This window comes from Cebus imitator, unplaced genomic scaffold (genome assembly GCF_001604975.1).
Source record: "Cebus imitator isolate Cc_AM_T3 unplaced genomic scaffold, Cebus_imitator-1.0 Scaffold14, whole genome shotgun sequence".
NCBI lineage: Eukaryota > Metazoa > Chordata > Mammalia > Primates > Cebidae > Cebus > Cebus imitator.
The window spans coordinates 1,280,095-1,297,873 of NW_016107329.1; the positions used below are offsets into that span (position 1 = coordinate 1,280,095).

At 38.9% G+C, this 17,779-nt stretch overlaps 1 protein-coding gene across 1 annotated transcript in view; it reads right to left on the reverse strand.

Moving 5' to 3' along the window:
• Nucleotides 1-430: 430 nt before the first annotated feature.
• CCDC168 (coiled-coil domain containing 168) overlaps nucleotides 431-17,779 on the reverse strand; it is a 35,825-nt gene continuing 18,476 nt past the window's right edge. Inside the window, exons 5-6 of the mRNA XM_037729392.1 lie at nucleotides 12,798-17,600; nucleotides 431-8,146 (exon numbers count right to left, since the gene is read on the reverse strand). Coding sequence (XP_037585320.1) covers nucleotides 515-8,146; nucleotides 12,798-17,600 — 12,435 coding nt within the window. The 3' untranslated portion in view covers nucleotides 431-514. The remainder of the gene's footprint in view (nucleotides 8,147-12,797; nucleotides 17,601-17,779) is intronic.

Consider the following 17,779-nt stretch of genomic DNA (forward strand, 5'->3'; position numbering starts at 1 on the left):
AATCTTTCTCTACAACACCTAGTCAAAAAGGTGTTCCCTTCTGACAAGAATATACTCAAAAGAGCGGAGCATGCCCTATTCATTTACTATTCTTCCTTTTTTGATGGGAATTGCATGACATAGGGTTTGCCAGAGTTTTGTGTTTGTGCAGTATAAACCCATACTGATACCACAAACAGCAAGGACATCTGCGAGTGAAGTCACACATTTTACGCATCTCAACCTATTGGTCTGCACCTTATCATATCTGATGTATCCATTTCTGATGAAGTCTGGTGGTTCCTGATGAAATGGTACACAAAATTGCCAGGGTCAGCAATTTTGTGCCTGAACTTTCTCAATCGTTAAAGATAAATAACAAATTTCAATCAGTCACTAGAAGATTGGATTACTTTCTATCTTTATATGAAAACACTTCACGAGGAAACCATTGGACGTTCTATGATTTTATTTTTCACAGAATATCACAACAGCCACCAGCTGTCCACTTCAGAGGAGTTTAGCTATGGTAATGTCAGCTGTGATAAACTGAAGTAAGGGACCCCGAAAGCGACCCCAACAACTTTTTGGAGGAACTCCATATATTCCAAGAACTTGAAATCTTTGCCACTAGGGGAACTCTGAAGTTTCTTTTCCTTAAGGTTTCAGGGGGAATAGTCCAGCAGATGGTTTTGGGTATGACCTCCAGTGAGTCTGCTGGTACACACGCAAAAAAAAAGGGCCGGTTTTGTTTTCTTTCAGAATCGAAGTTGATATCGTCACGATGAGGTTTTGATGTTGATTTATGTTTGCTTTGGAAACAAACCAATCGTTCTGACTCATAATCATGCACTCTCTTCTTTCTGGCCCATTTCTCTTTACTGTGTGTACAACTGTAATCATGGTCCCAGTGACTGTTTTTCTTCTTAAATAAATCAAATCTGGCCTTTTTTCTTTCTTTTCTTTCTGGGTGCATGTGAGACTTGTCTTGGTTTTTTGCAAGATGCAATTTAATATTTGACTCTGTTAAAGAAGCTAAAGAATAACTTGTTCTGCTCCTGGTAGTCCATGAAAGTTTCTCCTCACTGAGTGATACACCAGATGACCTAGACTGAATTTCCATAGTATTTAATGAACGATGACACAACCAGTCAGGAGATTTCATTTTGGAAGATGATCTATATTTCCTGGTTTCGTGGGACTTATAAGAAGGCGGTGTAATAAATGAGGTTTGCTTTCTGTACCCTCTAGTACAATGCGAACCTGAATCGTCACTGTAAAATGATTTCAAATCACTTGTGATTTTGTAGGGATTTTCCAAAGGCATGCCTGTCTGTAATTCAAATAGAATGTTTTGTGATTCCTGATTTAAATAAGAGTTGGCTTCCAGAAACATACATTCCTCACTCTCACTTACTTCAAGATCTGGATATTTGTCCAACTCAGCTGGACTCTCAATATTTGTCTGAATATCAATAAAATCTTTCGAAATCTGAGTTTCATGTGAATCAGCTGAACCAACAGCATTGCTCTGAGTCCTTAAATGGGTAGATTTATATGTATTTGTTTCTTGAAACCATACATGATACTGTTTGTTTTTTTCTGGAGTCACATGGAATTCTGAATGTGAAAGAGCTTGAGTATCTTTCTTCCTCGGGCTGTGCAGATCACGGTCAGATTCACACACGAGGGTTGGCTCTGGGAGTTTCCTGATAAGCGATGAGTTTTCATGGGGACTTTGCCTTTTGAAAGAAATATGTTGCTCTAACAGTTCTGTATCAATGGGAAGACTCCCACTTTCTCCACCAGCATCTACTTTTTGACATATTCCAACTGTGTTTAACTTATTATGTTTGGGGAGTACATTTGGCTTAGGGAATGTACTTCCAACAGGAGGCCCCAGGAGAAAACGAAGGTATTTGTATTGTAAATCAAGATCTATTTGATGGAGAGATTTTTCCTCAAAAAGTAACAAAATTCTGTTTTGTCTTTTTGGTCTTGTGATACCAGAATGAACACAGTTAGAGAGAGGTTTCTTTCTCTCCTGAGCACTGGTCATTGCATGAGATTCTCTTACAATTCCGGGAAAGGCTTTCATGTGTATCTCCAATGTTTTCACAGAAAAGTGCATGAGGAGTTTGGCTTTTTCTTTTGCTGAGTGGTTTTGGAGGGTATGAGGCAATAGCATCTCACTAGCAGAAGTCACTGAAGATGTTCCACTTTCTAGCTTATGAATACTCTGTAGCTTTGTGGTCTCCACACTGCCACTTGAAACATCAACAGTCAGCGTCTTCACATTGCTGGTAGGAGGTGAATTATTTTGGTATTTGTGTTTTGAGTTAGGTTCTATGGTATCAATCCCTTCTAGAGACATAAAGCTCATTGTTTTATGTCTCGAATAGAACTTCCAGCATTTATCGTTTGAAAGAGTCCCTTTTGGATAAAAGTTGAACATGCGTAAAGATTTTTTTGCCATCTCTGGCATCAGCTTCAGTTGTATTTCAAATGCTTTTGACTCTAAATGATTAGTAAGCTTATTTTTTTCTTTGGGAGTAAACTGTTCTAAAAGGGGTTTGTGCTGCATTTTGGGATATTTTGCTGTTGATGTTGTATGTGAAACCTCTGGAAAAGGTACTAACTCCAAGTCATCAGGCTTATAGGCTTGTATGTTACCCAGTTTATCAGAAGAAACTTTGTCTTGGAGCATATTTTTAACATGGGATTCAGAGATATATTTGGTTGCTTCACAAATAGGAAGTAAATGTTCTGCATTTGTACTGTCTGCAACTATTTTGACTTCATTACTTTTAACTTGAGGTGGTATGGCCACAGTTCCTGGGAAAGCATTTTGTTGCTGAACATTTTGTGTGGTCATATCCCACAGTGGTTCACTCTGATCCCTTTGCTTGGGTAACTTTGGCTCTTCAAGCATAGATGGACACTCTGTGGGGGTCAGAATGCATTTGGGAATCATTTCTTCTTGCTCGATGATATGCAAGTCTGGTTTTTTAATGACGCTTGAGACATCGTTCTCTAGGACAACCCATCCTTTTGTTTGCGACTTTAAGTATTTTTTATTCATTTCACTTCTGAGGTTTGCTTCTGACTTGACATTAGGAAGTTTCTGCATTTGTTGTTTAGCTGCTACAAAGGGCTGGGGATCTTGTGGAGCTGTGCTTGTCAAATTCCGCTTCCCTTTTACAATTGTTAAACTGTCTCTCTTAAAAATGTCACGAGTGTTTGGTGATTTTTCCTGGAATTTAGAAAGGCAGATTCCCTTTTCTCTTTCTAGGTTTGTCTCAGAGTCAGGGTGAGGTGAACTCAGCATGGAAATAGAAATGCTTCTGATAAATACTCCTGAGATATCTTTACTCCATAAAACTATGTTCTTTAACTTAACATCAGACTCTAATTTCTTTCCATTGCTTGGTGTACCACACCCTGTGATATTAAGCATCTGTGGAATTGGGTGTTTCTGGATTTTCATGGTTAAATATTTGGTGCTCAATTCTCTTTTCAGATCTGTTATTGTTAATCTGCCTTTTTGGTCTTTACGTTTGGAAGAAAGAGGAACACAGGAATAAAAAGAATCCAGGATATTTCTTTGAAACAATTTTTGTAGTTGAGTGTTTTGTTTTGCGTTAGATGCCTCTAGTTCATTTTTCTGTTTTTGCACGATTAGGCGGCTCTTCTCCCTATGAGTGATGACCTGAGTCTTCACTTGAGATTCTTCTGCCTTTAGAGATGGAAGGTGCAGGTGTGCACTATGGCTTGTGTCCATTCTTACTTTCTCCTTCTCCAGATTGGCAGTCCCGCCCTTATGCAACTCCGTTTTATCTTCTTCCAGATGTAAAGCTCTGTTTGTGCCTATTTTTAATTTCCCTTCTTTCTGATTCACAGCACTACCATGGTCCACTTCTAATTGTTTCTGCTCTACATTTACATTGGTGTTTGTGTCTGTTTGATCTTTTTCTTTCAGATCCCCTGATTGAAGTGGAAAAGTCCAGGGAGGAAATAGGGACTTGGGAAGCAATTCCAGAACACATTCCTCTTGTTCTGAAATGAGCAATGCCTGCTCCTTTCCCCCTCTTGCAGTGTCAATCTCTGTCACATCTATATGTGTCCCTGGTAGTATCTGGAGTATCTGTAGGCTGGGCTGCGCTGTTGTTTTCTGGTCCACATCTGTTTCCGATGGTGTCTTCTCCCTTCCACTTCGAAGTGGAAACTTAAGAGAAAGGATAGTGTTCGGCCTGATCTTGTGCCCATGTTCCAACTGTCGCAACACTTGGTTTTTCATGCCAATATCTTGTTCTTCTATATTTTGTGGGGCATTCCAATTGGTGACGATATCTATTTTTTTGAGTGATCCCTTTGTCTGTGGTGCTAACACCTTGGGAGAAAATATTTTGCTGATTTTATCATTACTTTGTACATCTTCTCCTGGCTTATCAAATGTGCATGAACCTGCAAGTTCTGGAGATACTTTCAATGAAGTTTCTTGCTGGTGAGCATGTCTCTCTGAAATAGAAAATCCTTTTGAACTTGCAAGGGTGCCAAGAGTGATGTGTAGTTCCTTAGATATTTTCCTTAGCAGTGAAACTGAAACCTCGGGACTGATTTTATGGTTTAAGTTGTCCATTATTTCAGTTTCTTCCTCCCGACCACCCATTTTAGTTGCATCCATTGTGGGATAGGAAAGAAACGCAGTAAAAGTTTCTGTTTTGTATTTTTCTGGCTGAGCCTTTTTCTTTGTAAAGAGCCATTCCAGCCTTTTTCCACTTCTTCTGTTACCAAACCCTGTGAAATAAACGTCCTCATCCTGTGAATTTAAAACTAACTGACTCAAATATTCTCTTGACCTGACTGGTGAAGGTTCCTTCCTTTGCTGAACGCCGATCTTGAAGTTTGAGGTCCACTGTGGCTCTGCCTCTGGGTGAGGCACGTACTGTCCTGCTTGCTTAACAATGTTTTTGTCATCGCCTTCAACTGAGTCTCTCTTTGTTATTTTCTGGATATTTGAGGGTACCCGGAGATTTCGCTGTGGACCAGACGGTCCTTCGATTCCTGGTGTGTCTTTGTCTATTTTGTTCCCTGAATCCACATAAAGAGGAGGCACCGATGGTACAGAAAGAAAAGTCCGTGGCAGAATCACACATGCTTCGTCTTTATCTTTGTGTACTTTTTTCTCCAGTTTGTTAATATTCAACACTAATTCCTTTGCATTAAGGATATGTGAAATTGGTGAACTCCTTGACTCTTGGCCGTGTATCCTGACCCTCATCTCTATTGTATTCACTTCATGCCTGTTTTCTTTCTGTGACCTATATGCTTTTCCTTTTCTTACATCACCACTCCTTGCCTCTGCAGCTGCTGTTTTCTCTGTATCTGGTAATGCTGAAGGCATTAGTGGAAGTAAACCGGATGTCTTACCTCCAAGCCTTTCTTCATCCGCTTGCGTAGCTCTCTCCAGTTTAAGGTTAGGTGGTAAAAGTTTGGAAGCATACTTCTTTCTTTGAATCATACCTGGTGGTTTATCTTGACCTTCATCTTCCTTTGGTCCTTGCCCTCTGATGTTCACATGTAGTTCTGTTCTATGGAGCAAACAGGAACGAGGGGACTTCTTTGACTTCAAAGTTATGTCTGTGCCTCTTGTATCTATTTCCCTTTCTTCTTTTTGAGGGATATGTTGCTTTTCATTTTTAACATCTTTCGAGTTATCATCAACAATTGATTCTCTACGTACAATCTCCCCCATGTGTGATATTCTCTGCAGAGTAGAGCTTTTAAGTCTGAGAATTTCATTGTCTAAGTGTGTTTCTTTATCCAATTCCAGTTGAGACAGAGTTGGCCATGAAGTAGATTTGGTCAGAACCACACCTGGTTCACCTTCACATTCCTGTATTTTCTCTTCCTGATGTTTGGGGAATATTATGATGTTTACTATTTGCACTTCATCCTCTTCCTTGTTCTGTGACACGTGTTTTCCTTTTTGTAGATGGATTAAAACATCACCAGCAATTGGCCTTATGTCTATGCCTCCCTCAGTATCTGGTGATTCCTGAAGCTTTACTAGGGGAAAAGAGGATCTTGTTAATATCGGTTTGCTTTCCTCTTGAAACTCAGTCCTCATGTTAAAGTGAAGTGGGGAGGATCTAGAAGGACTCTTAGACCACATGACACGTGGCCCACTTTTAACTTTCTGAAACTTTTCCTCCTCTTGTTCTCTAGTTTTCCACTGAAGATCACTTAAACTGTGTGTATGTAAGACAGGTGATTTCTTTGCCTTCAAATACATTTTGTTGGGATCCACTACACTGGTGGTATCTGCTACTTCCCCTCTATCCTTCTCTTCTTTCTGTAGCAAGTGTACTTTTAATTGTTTTACATCATTTGAAAGTTCTTCATGGATTGTTTCTGGACATGCTATTCTCCCTGCATCTGATGATTCCTGGAACCATGACTGTGGGAGAGACACATTTTTTTCTGAAGCTGATGATACAGGAATCTTCAGTTGTGAAGGAGAGAATCCATGGTGAGAGGCAGAAGGCATGAACGGATGAGTTTTTGTCAGAATCACATGAGAACGTCCTGTCCTTTCCTGCTTCTGTCCTGCTCTCTCTTTCATGCCCCACTGTGGCTCCTTTCTCTTGCTCGGAGGACTGTGCTCAGTGATGCTGAACACTTGTGCAGGTGCTGATGTCTTTGCCTCGAAGATGGCATCATTGGGGTGTATTACACCATGCATGAATGCTGTTTGTACTCTGCATTCTTTCTGTGGGAGAGGATGTTTCCCCTCCTTTACAAGGCTCTCTATTGGCTTTGTAGGTGCTGTTTGCCCTGAAGGCAATGATGTCTGGAGCTCAAGATGTGGCTTACAGCTTCTTCTTATTCCTGGTTCGCCTTCTTCTTTTATTGAGTCTAACTCAAGGAAAGTTGAAGAAGTGACAAAAGGACAAGTTTTGCTCAGAAGCACAACTATTTCCACCTCACCTTCCTGTGCCTTTTCCTCTTGTTGACTGATGTTCACTTGCAGTTCCTTTGCTTTTAGCATACGGGAAGTGGGTGATTTCTCCGCCTTCATAATGATGTACTTGGGATGCAATACACTTTTCTCAGAAGTATTTGCCTTATCCTTTTGTATCTGGGCCGTGTATTTTGTTCTTTGTGAATCCCCTGCAATATAATTCAAAGATGACGTTGTATATTTTAATTTCTCTGTATCTGATGATTCTGTGTCCCATGAAGGTGGAGGAAAGGCTCTTGTTACTCCTTGTTTCTCTTTTGTGCCTTCTGTTCCTTTATCTAATTCACGGTGAGGTAGAGATGGTGTTGTCAGAACCTCTTCTAGTTCACTCTTTCTTTCCTTTACTTGTCTCAGTTTTTCTTTTATGTTTGTTGGTACTTCTCCAGTTTTTGAGCCACCACTGCCAGGAATACTGAGTGTATGTGGAAGTGTTAATTGCTCTGCCTCAAAAATTGTGCCTTCAGGTTGCCTTACAGGATCCATACTTACTGTCTTTTCTCCATCTGCTTCTTCCTGTAGCTTGTATTCTTGTAATGTTTTTACATCATTTGAGCTATCCTCCCCAAATGACCTTGTGTGAGCTATTTTCCCTGCATCAAATGATTTCCGGTGCCTTAACTGCGAAGTAGCAGATTTTATTATTCCTTGTAATTCTTCCTCTCCTTCTATTCTTGTGTTCAATTTATAACTAGTTAGAGAGGACTCGGAAGGCAGATATAGGAAGAGAACTGCTTCCTTTTCACTCTTGTGCCCGTCCGTTTTCCAATGCTCTATGCCTACTCCATCTGCTTTCTGTTGCTCTTCAACTTCGTGATGTATTTTCCCTTGCTGTTTGTCTCCTCTATCAGCTCTTCCCTGTCCTGCTCCTTTTCCATCTTCTTTCCCTTGCTCCTCACCTTCTCTGTCTTCTTTCCCTTGCTCCTGAGCTTCTTGATCCATTTGCTTTGGCTCTTTAGGATTCAATGGTAGGTCCTGTGAAAGGGCCTTCTTTCCTTTTAGACCTTTGTCTTCTGGATGCATTATGTCTTTCTTAGCTGATATTCTGACTTCATTCTCTTCTTTCTGTTGCGTATAATCTTTTGCTTTTTGTACTTCAGTTGTGACATTATTCTCATTGGCCACTCCATCTGCTTTTTTCCCTGCCTCTGTTGATTTTTGGTGTGATAGTCCTGGAAGATAGTTTCTCGTTACTTCAGTTACATACTCTGCTTTTTCTATTCTTGTATCCAATTGCAAATGAGAAGAAGGGATAGAAGTGCTGGCATTCATCAGAAGCACACTTGATTCACCTTTAATATTTTCTATCTTTTTCTCTTGCTCTTTGATATCCAACTGAATTCCCTGTGAAATTGATAATTTCCTTTTCTTCAAAGGTAAATTTTTTTCCGTTTTTAGCCTCTCCTGTTCTTTTTCCAATATATGTTCTAGGGTCTTTTTTACACTGTTTGAGATATTATCAGAAATATACTTTTCATATGCTATTTTCTCTATATCTGATGACTCTTGGAGATTTGGCTGTGAAAAAGAGGATCTCATTTTCATACCCATGGCTTCCTCTCCTTTTATTGCGTCCATTTTAGAGTGAGGTAGAACAGAGATGGAAGCAAAAGGTTTGCTCCAAATCTCAGCTTGTTTATTTTCCTGAATCTCTTCCCCTTTTTCTTTGATGTTTAATTCTTGGAACACTGAAGCCTGCTTCACCTCCAGAGCTATTCTTTTGGAGTGCATAATTTTTTCCAAAGCCTTTTCCACTCTGTCTTTGTCGTTCTCCGGTATATGTTTTGCTTTTCCGATACTGCTTCGAATATCACCAACTGGCTGCTCACATTTTTCCACTGTGTCTGATAATTCCTGGAATGTGGAGGATGGAAGACAGAATCTTGTTATTTCTCTTATGTATACCTCTTTTATTCTAGGATTCCATTGCAAGTGAGGTGAAGAAAGAATAGAAGCACAGAGTTTATTCTGAACTATGTCTAGATTACTTTTATCTTCCCGCATCATTTTCTCTAGTTTTTTACTGCTCCACTGTGGTTCTTTTCCATGCAGTAAGTGTTTAAAAGGTGATTTCTTTCCTTTCAAAGTGATACATATGAGGCCCATTATATCTTTCACATCTACTATATTTTCTCTATCTTCCTTATTTTTCTGTGGCAAACATTTCAATTTTATTACATTACTTAAACTCTCTCTATTAATTGACTCTGCAAATGATACTCTTCTGATGTTCGATGATGCCTGGAGCTTTAGTGGTGGAAGGCAGTCCTTTGGAATTCCTGACATCTCTTTACCTGCTTTTGTTCTTGAATTTGAATTACTATGTGATAGAGATGGTAAAGAAGTACACAAGTTTGTCAGTTTCATACCTGATTTACCTTCACCTTCTTGCATCTTGCCCTCTTGTTTCATAACATCCAACAGCAAAGGAAATTCCTTTATACTGAGTGTATGTAACAGTGATGATTTATTTGGCTTCAAAATGATGTTAGGGCTTTTTATTCTTTTCATATCCATTGCTTTGACTCTATCTTTCTTCTCTCCCTGTGATCTATGTTGTTTTGTCCTTTTTACATTATTTGAGACCACCCCATCAGTTGTCTCTTTATTCAATTTGAAGTGAGGTAAGGAAAGAATGGACTCATATATTTTTGCTGCAACCAAATCTAGTTCACTCATTCTATGTTTCACATTGATCATTTTCTCTGTCACGTTCCACTGCATTTCTAGTCTGTCACTTGGGGCACCACAGTCACTGGTATTGAGTATATGTGAAAATACCGATTTCTTCAATTTTGGAGTTCTTCTTTTGTGGTATATCACACCTTTCCTAATAACTTGTTTTATGCTATCCTTCTGTCCCTTACTTTCTGGCAAAATAGGCATGGATACAGAAAGAGGATGTAATATTACAGGCAGACATACTTCTTTTTGCACCTTTTGATTTGCCTTATGTGATTCTATTTTCTTCCCAAATCTCAACTTGGGTGAGCTGTTATTTGATATTAAATCAAAGACCTGTACCCCCTCTGATGATTTCATTCCTTTTGGAAATAAGAGACTTGGATATTTCATAGTTTTACGGTATGATCCTAAAGGCAGCATTGTATCTTGTTTATTCATCTGCCTTGGAGTAACGAAGGGCACAATCCCTTCTAGTCCATCCTTAGTTTCGGTACTTATTTGATCTTCAGAAAACAAGTCTAGTCCTGGAGTCCGGCTTGATACATTACCTCCTTCTGATATTGCTTCCTTTTCCTGAGGCATTAAATGTTGCAGGACATAGGGATGCTTTTGAGGGTAAGATATATGCTCCCAAAAGTTCTCATGGGAAATTGGTGGGCACTGCCATTTTTGGCCTGTTTTGAGTAAGGCTTGTCCTTTTTTACTGTTTTGAGTATATCCAACTATAACATCCATTTGTTTTACTGCTTCTCTAGCCTGTGAAGTTAAATGGTCATAATGCAGAATATTCATAGCATCTAATTTCTCTTCTTGCATTGAGGCATTGAATCGATGTAGATCTGTTTTGGAGTGAGGTGCAGACTTTAGAAGAGCCTCATATGTACATTTTTCTTCCTGTTCTGACTGTCCTGTAAAAAGCAAGCCAATTTCTTTTGTATTTGAAATGTGGCACCCTGAACTATCTGCTTTCTTTACCTTTGGTGACTTAATCTCATGTATGTCCATTAGAGAGTGAGAAACAGATGCTGGAAAAGCCTTGTGTGTACTTTCTTGTGGATGTTCTTTTCTTCCTTTAATATTCAAATGTATTCCTTCTGAACATGGAGGTTGATCCACCGGAATGCCTACTTTGTGTGATGCCTTCTCTATCATTGGGCTTAAAACTTTTGAACTCATTATTTCTTCTGCTGAGCCTTCTTTCTTGGGATTTTCAATACGAAGTTGATGCAATGTGCAAGGGAAAATGGATTCCAGAGTATTCTCTTTATTCTGATAACAGTTACTTAGTTGCTTTGCCCTCAATTTTTTTGAAAAGTCCATTTTCTGTCTATTTGATTTTAATGTAATGTTAGTTAATTTTGATTGCTCTCTTCCCCAAGGATTTTCATTGAAACTTTCAGAGATGCTAACATTTTCTTTCTTTGTTTTCTCTGTCTGTTTTAAGTGAAGAGGGTCCTTATTGGGGAAAGATACAGAATCCAGAATACTTTCAGGAACATAATCTGGATTCACCTGTCCTTCCTGCACCATAGGCACTTCGTGCTGACCCTCTGGATTTGTACAAAAAAAATTCTGTCCTTTAGAACCTATTAAGATATCAGTTTCCATTAATCCTTCTCTTCCCAATACATGTGGAATATTTTTTCTGTTAATGTACACATCTTCTTCCTCAGCTATCTTTCCTGTGTTTTCCAAATGAAGAGGTTCCATAATGGGGCAGGCCATTGACTCCAGGTTTGTCATAGAAATATCTTCTTGTTTCAGCAATTCTTGCTGCTGGCAAATCTGTTGAGAAGTATCCAACTCTGTAAAAAGTACATTCTGTCCTTTTGAGTTTAGCGGAATATCTAGTCCCTTTGATCCTTCGCTCTCCCATGGAACTGGAACTGAAACTGAATGTTTGGCCATGCCTATATCTTTTTCCTTTGCTCTTTGTGCAACGGGAAATTCAAGTTCTCCATCTTTTCTAATTCTTGGGGCGTCAAAACTACTGTAATTACTATGTTGTGAACTAATTCTTAATGGTTCAATACAGTATTGGGATGTGTCTTCTAAAATGCTTTGGTGCTTTTGTTCCTTTTCTCTAATATCTTGTTCCTGTTTCCTAAGAATGCCGGACATGTCAGTACATCCTGACAATGACCTTTGCATTTCTTTTAGTGGTTTCTCCAGCTTTAACTGTGGAAGAATGCATGCCCTGTCTTTTGGCTTGTTTTTCTCCATTTTTACTTCTGTAAGCTTTTTAATGCTAGACACAAAGTATCCAGAGTCATAAACAGCCTTTAGAACTCGATGTACTGCATTTTTATTCAGCTGCTGGATGTTACCTCTGGTTTCCTTTTGATTNCTGGAGCTCAAGATGTGGCTTACAGCTTCTTCTTATTCCTGGTTCGCCTTCTTCTTTTATTGAGTCTAACTCAAGGAAAGTTGAAGAAGTGACAAAAGGACAAGTTTTGCTCAGAAGCACAACTATTTCCACCTCACCTTCCTGTGCCTTTTCCTCTTGTTGACTGATGTTCACTTGCAGTTCCTTTGCTTTTAGCATACGGGAAGTGGGTGATTTCTCCGCCTTCATAATGATGTACTTGGGATGCAATACACTTTTCTCAGAAGTATTTGCCTTATCCTTTTGTATCTGGGCCGTGTATTTTGTTCTTTGTGAATCCCCTGCAATATAATTCAAAGATGACGTTGTATATTTTAATTTCTCTGTATCTGATGATTCTGTGTCCCATGAAGGTGGAGGAAAGGCTCTTGTTACTCCTTGTTTCTCTTTTGTGCCTTCTGTTCCTTTATCTAATTCACGGTGAGGTAGAGATGGTGTTGTCAGAACCTCTTCTAGTTCACTCTTTCTTTCCTTTACTTGTCTCAGTTTTTCTTTTATGTTTGTTGGTACTTCTCCAGTTTTTGAGCCACCACTGCCAGGAATACTGAGTGTATGTGGAAGTGTTAATTGCTCTGCCTCAAAAATTGTGCCTTCAGGTTGCCTTACAGGATCCATACTTACTGTCTTTTCTCCATCTGCTTCTTCCTGTAGCTTGTATTCTTGTAATGTTTTTACATCATTTGAGCTATCCTCCCCAAATGACCTTGTGTGAGCTATTTTCCCTGCATCAAATGATTTCCGGTGCCTTAACTGCGAAGTAGCAGATTTTATTATTCCTTGTAATTCTTCCTCTCCTTCTATTCTTGTGTTCAATTTATAACTAGTTAGAGAGGACTCGGAAGGCAGATATAGGAAGAGAACTGCTTCCTTTTCACTCTTGTGCCCGTCCGTTTTCCAATGCTCTATGCCTACTCCATCTGCTTTCTGTTGCTCTTCAACTTCGTGATGTATTTTCCCTTGCTGTTTGTCTCCTCTATCAGCTCTTCCCTGTCCTGCTCCTTTTCCATCTTCTTTCCCTTGCTCCTCACCTTCTCTGTCTTCTTTCCCTTGCTCCTGAGCTTCTTGATCCATTTGCTTTGGCTCTTTAGGATTCAATGGTAGGTCCTGTGAAAGGGCCTTCTTTCCTTTTAGACCTTTGTCTTCTGGATGCATTATGTCTTTCTTAGCTGATATTCTGACTTCATTCTCTTCTTTCTGTTGCGTATAATCTTTTGCTTTTTGTACTTCAGTTGTGACATTATTCTCATTGGCCACTCCATCTGCTTTTTTCCCTGCCTCTGTTGATTTTTGGTGTGATAGTCCTGGAAGATAGTTTCTCGTTACTTCAGTTACATACTCTGCTTTTTCTATTCTTGTATCCAATTGCAAATGAGAAGAAGGGATAGAAGTGCTGGCATTCATCAGAAGCACACTTGATTCACCTTTAATATTTTCTATCTTTTTCTCTTGCTCTTTGATATCCAACTGAATTCCCTGTGAAATTGATAATTTCCTTTTCTTCAAAGGTAAATTTTTTTCCGTTTTTAGCCTCTCCTGTTCTTTTTCCAATATATGTTCTAGGGTCTTTTTTACACTGTTTGAGATATTATCAGAAATATACTTTTCATATGCTATTTTCTCTATATCTGATGACTCTTGGAGATTTGGCTGTGAAAAAGAGGATCTCATTTTCATACCCATGGCTTCCTCTCCTTTTATTGCGTCCATTTTAGAGTGAGGTAGAACAGAGATGGAAGCAAAAGGTTTGCTCCAAATCTCAGCTTGTTTATTTTCCTGAATCTCTTCCCCTTTTTCTTTGATGTTTAATTCTTGGAACACTGAAGCCTGCTTCACCTCCAGAGCTATTCTTTTGGAGTGCATAATTTTTTCCAAAGCCTTTTCCACTCTGTCTTTGTCGTTCTCCGGTATATGTTTTGCTTTTCCGATACTGCTTCGAATATCACCAACTGCCTGCTCACATTTTCCCACTGTGTCTGATAATTCCTGGAATGTGGAGGATGGAAGACAGAATCTTGTTATTTCTCTTATGTATACCTCTTTTATTCTAGGATTCCATTGCAAGTGAGGTGAAGAAAGAATAGAAGCACAGAGTTTATTCTGAACTATGTCTAGATTACTTTTATCTTCCCGCATCATTTTCTCTAGTTTTTTACTGCTCCGCTGTGGTTCTTTTCCATGCAGTAAGTGTTTAAAAGGTGATTTCTTTCCTTTCAAAGTGATACATATGAGGCCCATTATATCTTTCACATCTACTATATTTTCTCTATCTTCCTTATTTTTCTGTGGCAAACATTTCAATTTTATTACATTACTTAAACTCTCTCTATTAATTGACTCTGCAAATGATACTCTTCTGATGTTCGATGATGCCTGGAGCTTTAGTGGTGGAAGGCAGTCCTTTGGAATTCCTGACATCTCTTTACCTGCTTTTGTTCTTGAATTTGAATTACTATGTGATAGAGATGGTAAAGAAGTACACAAGTTTGTCAGTTTCATACCTGATTTACCTTCACCTTCTTGCATCTTGCCCTCTTGTTTCATAACATCCAACAGCAAAGGAAATTCCTTTATACTGAGTGTATGTAACAGTGATGATTTATTTGGCTTCAAAATGATGTTAGGGCTTTTTATTCTTTTCATATCCATTGCTTTGACTCTATCTTTCTTCTCTCCCTGTGATCTATGTTGTTTTGTCCTTTTTACATTATTTGAGACCACCCCATCAGTTGTCTCTTTATTCAATTTGAAGTGAGGTAAAGAAAGAATGGACTCATATATTTTTGCTGCAACCAAATCTAGTTCACTCATTCTATGTTTCACATTGATCATTTTCTCTGTCACGTTCCACTGCATTTCTAGTCTGTCACTTGGGGCACCACAGTCACTGGTATTGAGTATATGTGAAAATACCGATTTCTTCAATTTTGGAGTTCTTCTTTTGTGGTATATCACACCTTTCCTAATAACTTGTTTTATGCTATCCTTCTGTCCCTTACTTTCTGGCAAAATAGGCATGGATACAGAAAGAGGATGTAATATTACAGGCAGACATACTTCTTTTTGCACCTTTTGATTTGCCTTATGTGATTCTATTTTCTTCCCAAATCTCAACTTGGGTGAGCTGTTATTTGATATTAAATCAAAGACCTGTACCCCCTCTGATGATTTCATTCCTTTTGGAAATAAGAGACTTGGATATTTCATAGTTTTACGGTATGATCCTAAAGGCAGCATTGTATCTTGTTTATTCATCTGCCTTGGAGTAACGAAGGGCACAATCCCTTCTAGTCCATCCTTAGTTTCGGTACTTATTTGATCTTCAGAAAACAAGTCTAGTCCTGGAGTCCGGCTTGATACATTACCTCCTTCTGATATTGCTTCCTTTTCCTGAGGCATTAAATGTTGCAGGACATAGGGATGCTTTTGAGGGTAAGATATATGCTCCCAAAAGTTCTCATGGGAAATTGGTGGGCACTGCCATTTTTGGCCTGTTTTGAGTAAGGCTTGTCCTTTTTTACTGTTTTGAGTATATCCAACTATAACATCCATTTGTTTTACTGCTTCTCTAGCCTGTGAAGTTAAATGGTCATAATGCAGAATATTCATAGCATCTAATTTCTCTTCTTGCATTGAGGCATTGAATCGATGTAGATCTGTTTTGGAGTGAGGTGCAGACTTTAGAAGAGCCTCATATGTACATTTTTCTTCCTGTTCTGACTGTCCTGTAAAAAGCAAGCCAATTTCTTTTGTATTTGAAATGTGGCACCCTGAACTATCTGCTTTCTTTACCTTTGGTGACTTAATCTCATGTATGTCCATTAGAGAGTGAGAAACAGATGCTGGAAAAGCCTTGTGTGTACTTTCTTGTGGATGTTCTTTTCTTCCTTTAATATTCAAATGTATTCCTTCTGAACATGGAGGTTGATCCACCGGAATGCCTACTTTGTGTGATGCCTTCTCTATCATTGGGCTTAAAACTTTTGAACTCATTATTTCTTCTGCTGAGCCTTCTTTCTTGGGATTTTCAATATGAAGTTGATGCAATGTGTAAGGGAAAATGGATTCCAGAGTATTCTCTTTATTCTGATAACAGTTACTTAGTTGCTTTGCCCTCAATTTTTTTGAAAAGTCCATTTTCTGTCTATTTGATTTTAATGTAATGTTAGTTAATTTTGATTGCTCTCTTCCCCAAGGATTTTCATTGAAACTTTCAGAGATGCTAACATTTTCTTTCTTTGTTTTCTCTGTCTGTTTTAAGTGAAGAGGGTCCTTATTGGGGAAAGATACAGAATCCAGAATACTTTCAGGAACATAATCTGGATTCACCTGTCCTTCCTGCACCATAGGCACTTCGTGCTGACCCTCTGGATTTGTACAAAAAAAATTCTGTCCTTTAGAACCTATTAAGATATCAGTTTCCATTAATCCTTCTCTTCCCAATACATGTGGAATATTTTTTCTGTTAATGTACACATCTTCTTCCTCAGCTATCTTTCCTGTGTTTTCCAAATGAAGAGGTTCCATAATGGGGCAGGCCATTGACTCCAGGTTTGTCATAGAAATATCTTCATGTTTCAGCAATTCTTGCTGCTGGCAAATCTGTTGAGAAGTATCCAACTCTGTAAAAAGTACATTCTGTCCTTTTGAGTTTAGCGGAATATCTAGTCCCTTTGATCCTTCGCTCTCCCATGGAACTGGAACTGAAACTGAATGTTTGGCCATGCCTATATCTTTTTCCTTTGCTCTTTGTGCAACGGGAAATTCAAGTTCTCCATCTTTTCTAATTCTTGGGGCGTCAAAACTACTGTAATTACTATGTTGTGAACTAATTCTTAATGGTTCAATACAGTATTGGGATGTGTCTTCTAAAATGCTTTGGTGCTTTTGTTCCTTTTCTCTAATATCTTGTTCCTGTTTCCTAAGAATGCCGGACATGTCAGTACATCCTGACAATGACCTTTGCATTTCTTTTAGTGGTTTCTCCAGCTTTAACTGTGGAAGAATGCATGCCCTGTCTTTTGGCTTGTTTTTCTCCATTTTTACTTCTGTAAGCTTTTTAATGCTAGACACAAAGTATCCAGAGTCATAAACAGCCTTTAGAACTCGATGTACTGCATTTTTCTTCTGCTGCTGGATGTTACCTCTGGTTTCCTTTTGATTGCCTGCAGTACCATATTCAAGCAGCTGGGAAACTGGTATTCTCTTTGCCTTCAATTTTACCTGTTTGGTATGCAGAGTACTTTCCACATTTGCTGTCTTTGCCTTATCTTTATGTCTTATGGTTGTAGGGTAAATAGATGTGTAGGGATTAGGTGAACTCCAGGTAGTGCCTGAGACACACGGCTCTTGCTGTTTCTTTTGCAGGGCAAGTGTCTTGGGATCTGCTCTTGTTTTCCAGTCTTCAATTTTAAATTCTTTCTTGCTTTCAATTTGAAGTAGATGTATCTTAGGGAAAACAACGGACTCTGGGTTAAACTCTTCTGCAACATTTATCTTTGCTTCTTGATCCATTAAATCAACTTCTGTTTTCTGGGGAGTGATGTTCTTAGAACACACTGTACTGACTAAGGGTGCTTCTGTTTTGAAAGGACCAGGGTCTCTCATTTGGTCTGTTCCAAACTCAGATGGCTGGATGTACTGTGGAGCTGTTCGAAAACAAACCTGTTGTCCATACCCTTCTTTCTCCCTAACTTTTGCTTTGTTTAGGG